The 15,884-nt window shown below is 53.4% G+C and overlaps 1 protein-coding gene across 1 annotated transcript in view; it reads left to right on the forward strand.

Moving 5' to 3' along the window:
- Nucleotides 1-15,884, forward strand: part of LOC125638528 (NACHT, LRR and PYD domains-containing protein 3-like) — a 51,422-nt gene that overhangs the window by 23,195 nt on the left and 12,343 nt on the right. The window contains exons 6-7 of the mRNA XM_075129287.1: nt 7,675-7,845; nt 13,852-14,025. Of these exons, the coding sequence (XP_074985388.1) occupies nt 7,675-7,845; nt 13,852-14,025 (345 nt within the window). The remainder of the gene's footprint in view (nt 1-7,674; nt 7,846-13,851; nt 14,026-15,884) is intronic.

A 15,884-nucleotide genomic window follows, 5' to 3' on the forward strand; every position in this document is an offset into this window, starting at 1 on the left:
CGGGGTGCGCCCTCGCGCAAGGCTCGGCTAACATAAGCCCGAGCGGCGGGGGTCAGAGCGGCCTCCACCTCCTGAAGCACGCGCCGGGGGGTGCGAAGGCTGGAGAGCCCCATGCGTCGAGCGAGCGTCAGGGGATCCAGCCAGTCCCCCCGGTCGTAGTCCAGGAGGTCCCCGACCCTCGTAACTCCCGCCAGGACCAACCTCTGGCGCACCGTGCGGGACTCCGCCGCCTGCACACAAAGTTGAGGGTTGTGTAGCAGGGGCTCCGTGAGGAGATCTGCCCCCACGATGGCCGCCACGGACCTGGTCGTTGAAAACAGTTTCCAGGCCCGGAGGAGGTCCTGGTAGAAATCCGGCAGCCCGGAGAGGTCTCGCGGAAAACCTCTCGGACAAAGATAAAAGAGCTGTCGGTCATATCGGAGCCCATGGAAGCGGCGTAAAAAGGCATGCGCCAATATGCTCCACGTCGAACTACCTGCACTATAAAGGAGCCTCTGCAGGGCCTGGAGGCGGAAAACGCGGACCTGAGTGTATAGACACTGCAGGCCCTGCCCTCCTTCCTTCAGGGGCAAGTGGAGAACTCCAACAGGGGCCCAGTGCAATCCTGACCAAAAGAACTCCAGAATCAATCTCCGGAGGTGGGACAGGAAACCCGGGGCCGGGGCTAGGGTGTTGAGCCGGTACCAGAGCGTGGACAGGACTAGTTGGTTAAGCACCAGTGCTCTCCCCCGAAGGGAGAGACATCGGAGTAGCCTCGTCCATTTCCTGATCCGCTCAATCACGCCGCCTTCCAAATTTTGCCAGTTCTCCGGCGGAGAAGGGTGCGTGGCAGAAAGGTAAACGCCGAGATAGAGCAGAGGGCCGGCACTCCACCGGATGGTCTGAAGCGCGGGTGGGAGGGAGCTTACCTGCCGCCAGCCCCCCACCGCCAAGCCAGAGCTCTTGACCCAGTTGACTCGGGCGGAGGAGGCTGCCGAAAAGATGGTTTGGCATGCCTCCACTCGCGCCAAGTCGCCCGGGTCCTGGACCACGAGGAGGACGTCATCGGCGTACGCCGACAGGACCAGCCGCAGCTCTGGCTCCCGCAGCACCAACCCCGTCAACCTCCTGCGGAGGAGACAGAGGAAGGGCTCGATCGCCAGAGCGTACAGCTGGCCTGAGAGGGGGCACCCCTGCCGCACCCCTCGCCCGAAGCTGACCGGTTCGGTCAGGGTCCAGTTGAGCCTAACCAGACACTCCGCGGAGGCGTACAGCACCTGGAGAAAACTCACAAACTGAGGTCCGAATCCAAACGCTCGCAGGGTGCTCAGGAGGTACCCATGATCTACCCTATCGAACGCCTTCTCCTGATCGAGAGACAGGAGGGCGAACGACAGACCGTCTCTCCGCCCGAGTTCCAAAAGGTCTCGGACTAAAAAGAGGTTGTCAAAAATGCTGCGACCCGGGACAGTATAGGTCTGGTCTGGGTGAATCACGTCCGCCATCACGGACCCTAGCCGCAGCGAGATTGCTTTCGCTACGATTTTGTAATCCGTGCTGAGGAGTGAGAGGGGACGCCAGTTTCGTAAGTCGCGGAGGTCCCCCTTCTTCGGCAGCAAGGCGAGCACCGCTCGTCTGCACGAGAGAGGGAGGACCCCGCCCTGCAAGGACTCAGCCCAGACAGTAACTAGGTCTGGGCCAAGGATGTCCCAGAACGCGCGGTAAAACTCCACGGTCAGCCCGTCCATGCCCGGAGATTTATTGGTGGGCATGCGACGGAGGGCTTCCGAGAACTCGGCCAGGGTGAGAGGCAGCTCTAGTCGGTCTCGGTCGCCCACGTTGACCGTGGGGAGTTCCTCCCAGAGCACCCCGCAAGCGCCAGGATCGGTCGGATCCGGGGAGAAAAGGTTTGCGTAGAAGTCACGGGCCCTCCCACACATCTCCTCCGGATCCGTGAGGGGGGTGCCGTCTTCCGCTAGAAGGCAGGTGACGTGTTTTTTGGCCCCCCTCGTTTTCTCCAGGGCGTAGAAGAAGCGGGAGCCGCGATCCATCTCCCGAAGGAGGCGGATGCGGGACCGGACAAAGGCACCTCGGGCCCGGTGGTCCTCGAGGGCTCGAAGTTCCTCCCGCTTCTCCCGGCACGCTTCGCAGAGGGACGGGTCCCCGGGGCTGGCGGCCAGGCGCCTCTCCAGCTCTAAGACCTCCCGTTCCAACTGCTCTATCGCCGCATTTCTCCGTCGGCTGGTGCCCCGAGTGTAGTTGCGGCAGAAGAGCTTGGCGCGTACCTTCCCTAAATCCCACCAGCGCCGCACCGAAGGAAAGGCACGCCACTGCTCCCGCCAGGCCAGCCAAAACTCCCGGAAGGACATCACAAAGCTCTCGTCCTCCAACAGGCTGTTGTTAAAATGCCAGTAAGCCGGCCCCGGTCCCTCTGCACGGAGGGAGACCGTGACGGCAACTAAATGATGGTCGGAAAAAGGGGCCGGCCGAATGGTGGAGGAGTGGGCCTGTGAGAGATGGAGACGGGATAGGTAAATACGGTCTAACCGAGAGCGGTGTGACCGACGGGCCTCCACCCGAACAAAGGTAAAGGTGGAAGTATCATCTGGGTGATGGTCACGCCAGACGTCCACTAGGGAGTGATAGTCGACTATGTCTCGGAGAATGGTCGCGGCGGCCGGGCTCGGCTCGGCCCCCGAGCGGTCCCGTTCCTCGAGGGTGGTGTTAAAGTCCCCTCCCAGGATCAGGCACTCGTGTGAATCTAGGGTGTCGAGAAATTCGGACACCTGCTGGTAGAATTGTGGCCGCTGTGAACTCACTTGCGGGGCATAGATATTAGCAAGATTGACCACGAGCCCCTCCAGACGAACTCGGAGGTGCAACAAGTGGCCCGGCACGGCCTCAGTGACTCCTAGCACCTCGGGCCGCAGGGTGGGGGAGAACAGGGTCGCCACTCCAGCTTGCCAAGCCGTGCAGTGGCTGAAGTATACCCCGTCCCCCCACTCCAGCCGCCACCTGTCCTCGGCGGTTGGGTCCGTGTGGGTCTCCTGCAGGAAAACCACAGAGTACCCCCCCTCCCGAAGGTAGGAGAGCACCTGGGACCTGCGGAGAGCCATCCTACAGCCCCTGGTGTTCAGGGTTACAATAGTGAGAGGTGTCATGCGGAGGGCTGGGGGAATGGGGAGTTCTCATTGGTGGGGGTACTCAAGGCCCCCGGCGGGTCGCGTAGCAACCCGTGTCCCATCCCGTGAGTAAGTAAATCTTTCCGGAAGCTGCGGGCCCGCTCGTAGGCCGCGGCACCGCCCTTCCCTTGCCGTCTACCCTCCCTCATAAGGGCTCTCGCGGCCCGGAGGAGTCGATCAAAGTCCCCCCATTGCTGGAGAGCCAGCTGTGCCCTATCGCGGGCACCACGGCATTGTTTTAAGAACTCCCGTAGTGCGTGCTGCAGCTCATGGGGGGGTAGGGTTACAATTCCCAGAGCAGTCCCTGGTGGGGCTTTTGATACAGCCTCGTGGTCCGCTAAGGCGGGTAGGCAGGGTGCGGACCGCCGACGGGGTGTCTGACAGGCTGGGGTTATTAACTCCATCTCATGCCTTGGGGTGGACGGGGATGGCAGGGGGAAAGGTGCAACTCCTGGGGAGTCGCAACTAGAAAACGTAAAGACTGCTCCCTGGGGGGAATCTGCAAAAGGCGGAAAAGAAATAACCTCAGGGGCGGCGGTAGCCTTGCAGGAGGAGGGAAACGGAACCGGAATAGGGGTGGGGGCAGGGGCAGAGGTAAGGCCCTGGGCTTCAGGAGGCGAGCAACAAAAAGAAGGTGCCTCCCGAGCAGGGTCAGGGGTTAAGGGGCAAGGGAGGGGGCTCCGAGGAATGCTAGGTACTGGCTCCGGGGTGGTCGTGGCAGCCATGGCCTCAGGTGGTAAACCACTTTCCGTGGGGTGCTCACCCGGAAAGGCGGTCAGGGGGAGAGAACATGGGGAGAGGGGGCCTGGGGTGAGATTGCCCAAATCGAGGCCGGCCGGCAGGAAATCATCCCCTCCCTGGGTGACCGGGGTCAAATCAAGGGCTTCAATCTCTGCGTACACAGAGGAGAGGCCAACTCCCACCACCCCAGGGGCCTCTCCGCTAGGGCCCGCCTCGACGGTCACGTCGGGGTTCGTTGGGAGTTCAGGTGGTATCCGGTTAGAAGGGGCTTCCCCCGGGGCTTCGGAGGGGAGGGTCCCCCGCGGAGGGGGGATTCCACCCTCCAATGCTGGTCTATCTTCACCTCCCGACACCAGCGAATGGATCTCACTCGTGGCCGAGGCGGGAGGCTCAAGGTCGGTACCTCCCTTCCTGGTCTTCCGGGGGGCTTCCGCGTCAGATGAATGCAGCGGAGCTCGAGCCCTCCGCTTGCCTCGCTTCCCCTGGACTACAGTCCAGCCCTCCATGGCGTCGTCCGGGGGTTGAGTAGCAGGGGACGGAGCGGGGCGCGGAGGCAGAGGTTCAGGGGTTTGGGGGGGTAGCGGTAAGGCAGCATTAGGGGCGGGGGGTTCTCCGTGGGGCGAGCCCTCTCCTGCACCCGGCAAAAGCTTTGCCACACCCCCCTCCATGGACTCTGCCGAGGTGGTTACGGCAAGAGTGGGACTCCCGTGGTCGCCCGGGCGTTGTTGGAGGGGCGCCTCTTGGGCCCGGACGGGGGCAGCGGTGGATCGGGTAGGAGGGGGGGTGGTGTCGGGTGCCGGGTGGCCGGGGGTGTCGGCAACAACAGGGCCGATATCCCGCCGGGTCTCGGGGGTCTCAGGTGCCCCTCTCCCCCGGGCCAAAGGGCAGTCCCTGCGGACATGCCCTGCCGAGCGGCAGAGGTAGCACCGGGCCTCTCCGGTGGAATAAAAGACCCTATAGCGGGCTCCTGGTAGGGAACTTGGAAGGACCCCTCGAGCGCCTCTCCGTCACGCACCCCCGCCGGCAGTGAAATCTGCACTTGCCGGCGGAACGAAAGGACGTGACGGAGGGCGGGGTCCTTACAGCCTAACGGGAGAGGGCTAATGACAGAGACAAGCTTCCCCAGGGCGGAAAGAGCAGGTAACAGGGCAACATTAGGCAAAAAGGGAGGAACGGAGGTGAGGACGAAGCGAACGCCCAGATCTTCTAGCGGTTCTAGGGGGAGAAACACCCCCCCCACCACTAGGCCCTTCTCCACCGCCTCCTGGGCGGCAGTCTCCGAGGCCAGAAAAAAAACGACCTTCCCATACATCTTGGAGGCCGCCACAATGGCCATGGGTCCTACCACTTTCGCCAACGCCTGCACGTATGCCTCCACGTGGGGCGAGGCGGGCACTAGGAGGCAACGGACACCGTGCTTCCTGGTCAGGGCGGGAAAAGGGCCCCGATTGCTAGTGATGGCAGCGGAGGCAGTGGGTGGGCGAGATGAGGAGGCGGCAGGTGAGGGGGGGCCTGTCGCCACCCGGGCATACGTCCTGGGGGCCGGGGGAGGGATGATCGCAGAGCTGGTGGAGGGAACAGCTGGGAGGGGTGCCGCGATCGATGACGAGGCCACTGTGGTGGGGGCGGCCTCTGCCACGGAGGGTCCAGCGGCATTAGCGGGGCCCTTCCCTTTTGGCCCGCTTCGATTTTTCCGTCTAACCGGGGGGGGGTTCCTAGAATCTAATGGGGCAGAAACCAGAGCAGCAGTAGTAAGCGCCCCGGTGCCTCCTACTGCCGATGCCCCAGCGGGGGCGGTGGCAGGGGTTCTAACAATGGAGGCGGTGGGGAAATCTTGAGGGGTGGGCAGGAGGGTAGATAAGGAAGGGGCAACCAATTTCGGTGGAGGGGCCTTGCGTCCCTCCTTCTCTGCCATTGTAAGCAGGGAGTGACAGGGAAACACTGGGAGGGGGAGGGGGGGCAAAAATCGGGGTCCGGTAGTAGGGGTAGGCTATGGGGTAAACAATCCGGGGGGGGGGTGGAGGGAGGACAACCCACCACAAGTGTCCAAAGAGTCTCGCTTGGTCGGTTATTATGCCGGTCCAAAAGGCAAAGTCCAAAGCAAACAGCTGGATCCGAAGGCAGATGGCAGATTGCCAGCAGGGACAAAGCAGCGGGGGCCGTGATAGTCGTAGTAGTGGTGGGGGGGTTGGGGGCACCGATGGATCTGGGGGTAGCTCCCTGCTACACCCCTGTGCCGCCGCAGACGCAGCTGAAATGCAGTCAACTCCCCCCCCGGAGGGTAGAAATCCAAAAGGAATCCCTCAGTCTTACGGCCTCTCTCCACGATGATTCATAGCTGCCCGGGCGAAATTCTCCGGCCTCTGGCGTCTGCTACAGCTGTTGGCTCTGTCCCAAGGCTCTCGGAAAAAGTCCAGGCAAAAAACAAAACAGCTGGGTCTGGGGGGGTCCACTCCCCTCTCCGGACAGCAGGTCGGCAGTCCTCCCCCCCTCCTCCGGGGGTTTCAAATTAGCAAAGAGCAAAGTCCAAAAGCAGGCATCGGAGGGGGGGGTGCTGGCGACCGGCCAGCACACTGACGCAGCTCAGAAAAACGGGAAAAAACGAAACCAAAAAAACAAAGCGTCCGGCCCAAACGCGGGGGGGGAAACTAAGCAAAAGGAAAAGTGTGAAAAATCCGGGCCGGGGGGCTTTAGGAAAGAAAGGAAAGCAGATAGCTCAGGAGCGAGTGAAGAACGATTCCGTCTCCTTAACAGGGAAGGCTCCAGAACAATCAGGAACCTTCTGGAGACAATTAAGACAGGCTGATTAGAACACCTGCAGCCAATCAAGAAGCTGCTAGAATCAATTAAGGCAGGCTAGTCAGGGCACCTGGGTTTTAAAAAGGAGCTCACTTCAGTTTGTGGTGTGCGTGTGAGGAGCTGGGAGCAAGAGGCACTAGGAGCTGAGAGTGAGAACGCGGAGTGTTGGAGGACTGAGGTGTACAAGCATTATCAGACACCAGGAGGAAGGTCCTATGGTGAGGATAAAGAAGGTGTTGGGAGGAGGCCATGGGGAAGTAGCCCAGGGAGTTGTAGCTGTCACACAGCTGTTCCAGGAGGCACTCTAGACAGCTGCATTCCACAGGGCCCTGGGCTGGAACCCAGAGTAGAGGGCGGGCCTGGGTTCCCCCCAAATCCTCCCAACTGCTGGTCAGACTCAGGAGGAGTCGACCTGGACTGTGGGTTCAGAAAAATGGCCAAGCTGAGGGCTGCTGTGAAGCTCCAAGGCGAGCAAATCTGCCAATAAGCGCAAGACCCACCAAGGTAGAGCAGGAACTTTGTCACACTAGCCATCATGTTTAAGGCCTGATCTACACTTAAAATTTAGGTCAACATAGCTACGTGGCTCAGAGTTGTGGAAAAGTCAATTAAATTAAAAATTCAACCCCTGGTGTAAATGCAGCTAGATTGATACAAGAGGACAATATATCTTCCATTTGTCTATTTTGGTCATATTCTCCTGGATCTGCGTGATATTTCTTTCTAAAGCACTGAGACTTTTAGTCTACAAGAAAGAGAAACTCTAATTTACAACTGGCTTCCTATATAATTCTCTTATTCTTCATTTTTCACACCAGTCTCTATGCATTTGTTTATTGATATGTTGCAAATCCTTAGATTAAGGGTCATGGGGACTATGGTAAATTCTTCCCATGCTGGAATTTCTATTGAGAAGAGAGGACCGGATAGACAGACATGCTCATTCTCTAATCTGTGCATCTATCTCTTTCAGATTGAAGGCTTGTAAACTCTCAGCTGCTTGTTGTGGGGAGCTCTCTTCTGCTCTCAGCAACAACCAGTTGCTGACAGATCTGGACCTGAGTGATAATCAACTGGGAGCCATGGGAATGCAGCTGCTGTGTGAAGGACTGAAACAGCCAAACTGCAAACTGCAGAGATTAGTGTAAGTATTGACCAGTTTTCTTTATGTAAAGACCTTGGCAGGAGGTATGATGGGGTATGATCAACTTCCTGCAGGTACATGGTGAGGTTAAAAGCTGAGTCTCTCCTATTAATGCCTCAGTTGGGTATACTTTCTCCCCACCCTCAAGCATGTGAGAGCAAGAACGAGCCACTACCCATAAGGACCCTTTCAGTGAAGGAAAATCACCACCTCTGTTAACAATTTCTCCTCATGTCCAGTCACCCCCGCATCCACTTCTCATCCCTCTCCCCGGTCTGTAGGGTAGGTGGTGGGAGGGACAGGAACAATCTCTATCCCTGAAGCTGAATGACATGCCCTCCTAGAGCACCGTCTAGCTGAGGATCTCAAAGCACTTACAGAGCTGAGGGAATTCACCTCCCACCCCATTGAGCCAACTGGACACAAAAGAATGTAAGATTCATTTAAGTCAGTTCCTGCTGCCTTGATCCCTTCCTGCTCCTCCCTCTGCCCCTGCCCCTACCCCACCATCCAGGCTTGTGACCTCCCTGTTGATTTTTACTTCCTCAAGTCCCCCCACCTACACCCAGGCTGCCATTGAATCTTCTCTGTTCTCCATCCCATGTCCTCCCGTCATCGTTCAGCCTGATGAAAGCAGTTTTTGCTGCATACAGCATCCCGATACTAAGGCGCTCCCCCACCCCATCTCCAAGTTTTACTGTTGACTCCAACAAGAACAGGGTTCGTCCCCATTCTGCAAATCCTGACTGTAAAAAGCTTCAAAAATCCTCTCGCCTGTGGACAGGAGGAGGTTCTCCAGCAGCGTTGGCAGTGCTGTGTCTGTTCTGTGTCTAGGCCTAAAACCCAGCTGGATACTGCCAATGGACAGGTGAAGTTGGATGCAACTGTTCAGTAGCTGCTTGACTAGATTGCTCAGAAACAGGAGACCTGATGATCCCGGGCATTTGCTTGTGAGGCTGGTTGCATCAAGCCATGGATTCTTAAGTCCTGGCCAGGGTACTGCATGCCCCAGCTCGGGGGAGCAGATTTCTATCCTCAAAAGCAGACGATGACAGTATTTGTTAGTAGGGGTTCTAGATGCTCTTGCTCAGAGCCGTTCCTAGGGTACGGCGAATCAGGGCGACCACTCTGGGCCCCGCGCATTGGGCGGCCCTGAGCAATTGGCCAATGTGGTCGCTCCCAGAAGTGACGGGTCGGTCCCAGAAGTGATGGATTCATCACATCCGTCCCGGGCCCCGCACCCCCCTAGGGATGGCCCTGCTCTTGCTGTCCTGCACTAGCCACAGAGATCAAGGATCAGAGTCATAGGCAGAGGCTCAGATTTCCTCTAGCATGTCTAGAATTTCTGTTTTTTAAATGAACAGAATTCTGAGGAGCGTGTTGTGTTATCCCTGATGGCCATAGAGGCCATCTTGGATGTGGAAGATCTTCTCGGTGAAGTGGGTACAGTTCCTCACGCTGAGTGGTGCTGGGCTCTGGAGCTAGGAGACATCTAGGTTAGCAATGTTATTGACAATCCAGAATAGTTCTGTGGGGTGTGACTTGGGGCTTGTCTACACAGCCCTGCAGTTCAGACTACAGGGGTGTTAAGTGCAGCATGCACCAAAGTGCTGTGTTGTAACTCCCCCATATAGACAATGCAGGTGCAAACAAAAAGGTACCTAGTGCACGCTAATGTAGTCCTGTTTGAAGAGGACTATGTTAACACAAGCTAGGTATCTCTTAGTTCACACTAGGACCATCCACGTTGGGTAGCTGCATGCACCAGAATGCTGTGCTGTTGCAATTCACACCCCATAGTCCAACTGCATCGATGTAGTGTTGGTGGTTGCTATGGAAGAGGAGAAGGAGGATTTCTTGGTCTCCTCCATGGCCAAGGAGCAGGCAAAGAAGAATTCGTTGTTAAGACATCTGTTTCTTCTTGAGTGTTCTCAACACTGACGGTTGGTTTTCTTGCCTCCTTGCATCATCTGTCACAGGAAGAAGAAACCACAAAGCTCTGTGAGGGCCATACGGGAAGGAAGTGCTTTAGAACCAAAGTATTCATGGCTGTGGTCAGTCAGTGACTGTGATGTCTCACTGGTTCTTCTAGTCCTTGGCTGCTGGGCTAGGGCATCAGTGCTTTGTGGATCTAACTGGCTCAATGAGCTCTCTAGGATGGACCATGACATTAAGACCTTCTTGCCTGGAAATTAATTAACTAAGAGGCAGCAGATTTAAAACAAACACAAGAATTTTTTCACACAACACACAGTCAACTGTGGAACTCCTTGCCAGAGGATGTTGTGAAGACCAAGACTATAACAGAGTTAAAAAAAGAACTAGATAAATTCATGAAGGATAGGTCCATCAATGGCTATTAGCCAGGATGGGCAGGGATGGTGTCCCTCACCTCTGTTGGCCAGAAGCTGGGAATGGGCGACAAGGGATGGAGCACTCGATGATTACCTGTTCTGTTCATTCCCTCTGGGGCACCTGTCACAAGACAGGATACTGGGCTAGATGGACCTTTTCTCTGACCCAGCATGGCCGTTCTTATGTTCTTTCTCTTTTGGAGGTGGTAATCTGACTGGCATCGGGGAGTGATCCACGTTCATTATAAAGGTCAGGATGTGACCAACTGTGTCTGTGTTTAAGAGACTGCCTGTGAGAATCCAAAGGTGAACAGGGCAAATAGAAAGTTTTGTGCATTGGATCAGATGCATTGTCAGTGTGAATCCTTAAGCCTCCAAGAATGATGAGCCTCAGGAACTGCATCACCATGTGTCATAAATATAAAGGGAAGGGTAAACACCTTTAAAATCCCTCCTGGCCAGAGGAAAAGCCCTTTCACCTGTAAAGGGTTAAGAAGCTAGGATAACCTCACTGGCACCTGACCAGAATGACCAATGAGCAGACAAGATACTTTCAAAGCTGGAGTGAGGGAGAAACAAAGGGTCTGGGTCTGTCTGTGTGATGCTTTTGCCGGAGACAGAACAGGAATGGAGTCTTAGAACTTAGTGAGTAATCTAGCTAGATATGCGTTAGATTCTGATTTCTCTAAATGGCTGAGAAAATAAGCTGTGCTGAATGGAATGTATATTCCTGTTTTTGTGTCTTTTTGTAACTTAAGGTTTTGCCTAGAGGGATTCTCTATGTTTTGAATCTAATTACCCTGTAAGGTATTTACCATCCTGATTTTACAAAAGTGATTCTTTTTACTTTTTCTTCTATTAAAATTCTTCTTATAAGAAACTGAATGCTTTTTTCATTGTTCTTAAGATCCAAGAGTTTGGGTCTGTGGTCACCTACGCAAATTGGTGAAGATTTTTATCAAACCTTCCCCAGGCAGGGGGGGTGCAAGGTTTTGGTGAGGATTTTTTGGGGAAAGACGTTTCCGAACGGCTCTTTCCCAATAATAAATACCGGTTAGACGTTTGGTGGTGGCAGCGAAAGTCCAAGGGCAAAAGGTAAAATAGTTTGTATCTTGGGGAAGTTTTAACCTAAGCTGGTAAAAGTAAGCTTAGGAGGTTTTCATGCAGGTCCCCACATCTGTACTCTAGAGTTCAGAGTGGGGAAGGAACCTTGACACCATATCAGCCAGTGTCTCTGTCAGCTCCTCCAGAAAACTTGAGCTTTCTGTAGTAATAGATCTGTGCTATTGGGATGTCTTATTGGTCTCGTCATTGGTCTCTCAGATTAAGTAGATGCACTCAGAGGATTTTGTTACAAAGGAGCTTCTTTTGCATTTGAAACTGGATGGCAATAAAATTGGCTCTCTGCCAGTGGAACTGCCTGGTCTGGGTCTGTAGGGCACTGTGTCACCTGGAAGGATGAAATGATCCAGCTCCCAGCCTGCAGTGTCATCTAGCCAGGCTCTGGTGATGCAGACCAGGTCAGGGATCTAATCGAAGCTGATAAAGGGCTTTTCAGCCACTAACCTTGCTTTGTTCAACACAAGCTTTGATCCTGAGGTGTACCTGTGTCTGTAGTAATTTTGTGTGCCGTGGCTGAAACTCGTTTGCACTGGTTTGGTGGCTGGTGCCTAGAGTAATGCTTTCCAGAGGCTGGCTTGTATTTCTTGTGCGTCTTCCATGTAAATCTTGGATTGGAGTGGAAAAGTCTCATATCCATGAGACACTCCCACAGTCTTTTGCCCACACGAAGGCTACGTCTGCACTCGGAGCTGGGGGTGTGATTCCCAGAGTGACTAGACATACTCACACTAGCTTTCATCGACCCAGAGTGCTAAATTTAGTGATGTAGCTACGGCAGCACGAGCAGCAGCATAGGCTAGCTGTTCCAAGTATGCATCCATGAGGTCTGGGGGGCGGCAGGAGTTCACCTCCCCACAGCTCTTCATGGCTTTTGCATGTTTGCTTGGTTAGCTCCAGGCCTTGGGTAGACAGCTTCCTGAAATTTCCCAGACACAGTTCCTCAGATCAGATACCGTGGTTGGACCCCTCCTTACTGCCCCTACTCTCTATCCATTGATAAGTAGCTCTCTGCCCTAGAAGCCTTGGGCTTTGTCTGCAGTTGGAGCTGGGGGTGTGTGATTCCCAGCTCACGTACGGACATTCATGCTAGTGCTGATCTGAGATAGTGCATTAAAAATAGTAGCGTAGCCATGGTAGCACGGACAGCGGTGAGCAGCGGCATGAACTAGCCACTGCACCCAGGCATTTTTGAAAAGTTAGGTGCAATTTCCTGTATTTTAGACGCTTTTCATATGTTTCAAAGTCAGAATGCTGTGCAATAATTCAATAATCAATAATAATAATAATAAATCAATCAATAATTCAAGGACAGCTGGTGTTCATCTGGACTTCCGTGCTAGGATAACTTGCGAATGCATCAGGTAATGTACTGCGAAAACAGATGTGCATCAAAATCACAGAACTCCAAAATATATATGATTATTTCAGGTAGATGCAAGCATGAAGTAGTCTAAAACCCAGCACCAACACTGGGGAAAAACCTGTGGAGGGAGTGCTAGCAATTCTATAATTAAGTTTGCATTCAGATTTGCAATTAAAGGAGGACTGAAAACCCATTATTTTACAGTAAAGATTTTGAGGTAAACAAAAATCAGGTTATTCCCTCCTCTAATCTCTGGACAAATGGACTCCCATGCCCACCTGCCATTCCTAATGGGGTCTCTGTAGCCCGGTTGTCCTATGGAGTCACGTTGTCTGATATATAATATTGTTGCCATCTCATGATTTTATCACAAATTTTGATATTTGATGGTTTTTCTTAAAGTCACAGCTCCTGGAGTCATGTGAATAAGTGAGCCCCTCACTTTTTAAAAATGAAAGCTAAGTTTCTAGCCCCTGTGGTTACAGAGAGAGCCTGAAAACACAAACCCTAAAGTCTCAAAAACCAGAAGACAAAGAAAAAGAACCCAAAATGTATTTGTAAAAAAAATCCCCTGAATTCTAAGCCGATATTGTGATTTTTTTGGAGCCTGACTCATGATTTTGGAACTTTTGGGGTTGGCCACATGCCATGAGCATATTTTATTGCAATGTTTTGGCATCAAACTTGATATAAAATAATGTAACAGAGTGCCATTTACTATTTTTAGTTTTTCTCTTGCTTGAATGTTTTCTTCTCTCCTTTTCTCTCTGACTCTTTTTTCCTCATTGTTTTGTAGTGTCTGTTTTTACCCTCCAATTAACTTCTCTCTTCTGATATTTTCCACCCTCTAAACTTCTCTGTCCATCTTCCCCATTTTCCTCTTCCTAACCCTTTCCTAGAGCCTTCCTTGAAATTTCTCTCTCTCTCTCTCTCTCTTTATAGTGCAAGCAGTGGAACTAATGCAGGAAGTCACACCCAAACCTGGTTCTGGGTTCTCATTGGTCAAGGCATGGGTCTTGGGACAGAGTCTAGGGCTGGATTTCTGGCTCATTCCTGATGCTGATTGGTCAGGGAAAGGAGATGGTGGGCAGGGCCACCTGTCAGAACGGCTGTGATGAGCCTCATTCACTCTCTGATGGATCTGCCCTGCATTTGTCTCTCCTGCAGGTTGAGATGTTGCGGTCTCACGGGCTCCTGCTGTGGGGATCTCTCCACTGTTCTCAGCACCAGCCAGAGCCTGACAGAGCTGGACCTCAGTTATAATTTTTCTCTGGGAGATGTTGGAGTTCAGCTGCTGTGTGAGGGACTGAAACATCCAAACTGCAAATTACAGATACTGGGGTAAGTAATATTTGGTCTCCTCTGTGTATTTTCAGGTGACCTCTATGTAAAACGCTTCACAGGGGCTGTCGCTTGTGTCTGGTGTCTGCCCCCTGTAGGTATATGGAAAAGATGAGAGTTAAATGTCTCTCCAGCACCGTTGTCAATGGCTTACAACACGCACCCAGCCTGCCCTGTTTGGAAAATGGAAATATTAAGCAAAGGTGGGCCCACAGCAGACGGCTGGTAACACCGTCCCAATTTTGGGAAAATAAATATTTTAATGTTTTAAAACCAATTCTTTAATATTTGGCTTTTTTTAAAAAAAGAGCACTCTCTTACCCTTCCACTAACAGCCCATTTTAAAGATAATTTTAATGACTTTGACACCTTTACATATTAACTTTAATACTTGTGACACTTTTCTGCCCAGATTTTGAAGCCTTCAACATTGAATGCTGAGCTCTCTTGAAAATCTGCCCCAAAAGCACCAGCAAAGTGAAAGTCAAATTAGACTTCTTTTACTGCAGCTGCTGCCCATCATTGGCGGTTTGGGGTTAGAGCCACCAACCCCTAATTCAGGAACCCTCATTCTCTCCCCAGAACATCAGACCCATGTCAGGACCCATGTTGAGCTGCTTCTGTCCCCATCTCTCCCCACCAGCCCCCAAGCAGGACCTCACAGCTCTGCCTGTCAGTATGTAGGTGGAGAGGACTCGTCTCAGGGCTCTTGGTTTTTTTCTCCTTTTATTCCCACCATCATGGATGATTTGCCTCTCCTCCCCCACAGCCCTGCAGAGAGTGATGGTGGCTCCTCTCCCTGGTGGCAACTGCCTCGACTCTCGCTCACAGCTCGGAGGAGAGTGAGGAACGACTCAGTAACTCACTGATAGTGATGGGGGGGGCAGGGAAGATACACAGCTGAAGGGTGAGTCTGCTTCACTGCTGTGCTGCTCTGTTAGATCTACTGGCCCATGGAATAGTCTCCACCTGGAAGGGGTGGAGGCTCCATGACTTGGGATGTCATCACAGTAGACTAGACAACTGATGGAGAAACTCACTGTAGGGAGCAGGGAACAAGGTGAAATAATGGCCTTGTGAACCTGGTGCAGTGCCCACCCCCCACCAGCTTTGGATCTAATGTGCTGCAGAGAAGGGATCTCTGGAGACTGTGTTAGTGACAGATCACTCCTACCTCACCACCCACCCCACTCTGATTGACAACTGTCTCAAACAGAGGCAGCTTGTGTCACTCACTGTCCTGGGGTATCTGCACTCAGCTGCTTTGATGCTGTCATGGCAGGACAGTGAGCGTCTGCCTTGGAAAAGGAGAAAGCCTAAACCCCTGGTCAGGAGGAAGAGGGATGTGGGTCCCTGCCCAGACAGAGGTGACAGCTACAGGACAGTAGCTGAGAACTTGTGGTGTTTGCCCTGGATGTAAAGGCAGCTTTTCTTCTTCTCCTGGGATGTAGGGAGCTTGCAAAAGTTGACAGCTTCCTTGCCAAAAGCCGAACTGACCTGCTTTAAGGTTTTCAATGACAGGTTTCAGAGGAACAGCCGTGTTAGTCTGTATTCGCAAAAAGAAAAGGAGTACTTGTGGCACCTTAGAGACTAACCAATTTATTTGAGCATGAGCTTTCAATGTTGCCTTTGTCAAGAGGGTTCTAGAATAGGTGACCCCCTCCCAGAACTGCCGCCAGGTACATCTCCCAGCTGTTGTCGCACTAGGCACAGTGCGTGACCTGGCAGTCACACGACCCCAACAACAGTGGCAAAAAGTATGGAGAAGTCAGCTCCAGCCTCTCTGCTTGGAGAAACTGCAAGACCCTAGGTTTCCCGGGTTCTCAGATCAACAGCCAGCTCTCCTGGTCTGCCCAGTT

Source organism: Caretta caretta, chromosome 6, assembly GCF_965140235.1.
Source record: "Caretta caretta isolate rCarCar2 chromosome 6, rCarCar1.hap1, whole genome shotgun sequence".
In the NCBI taxonomy this organism is placed as follows: Eukaryota; Metazoa; Chordata; order Testudines; family Cheloniidae; genus Caretta; species Caretta caretta.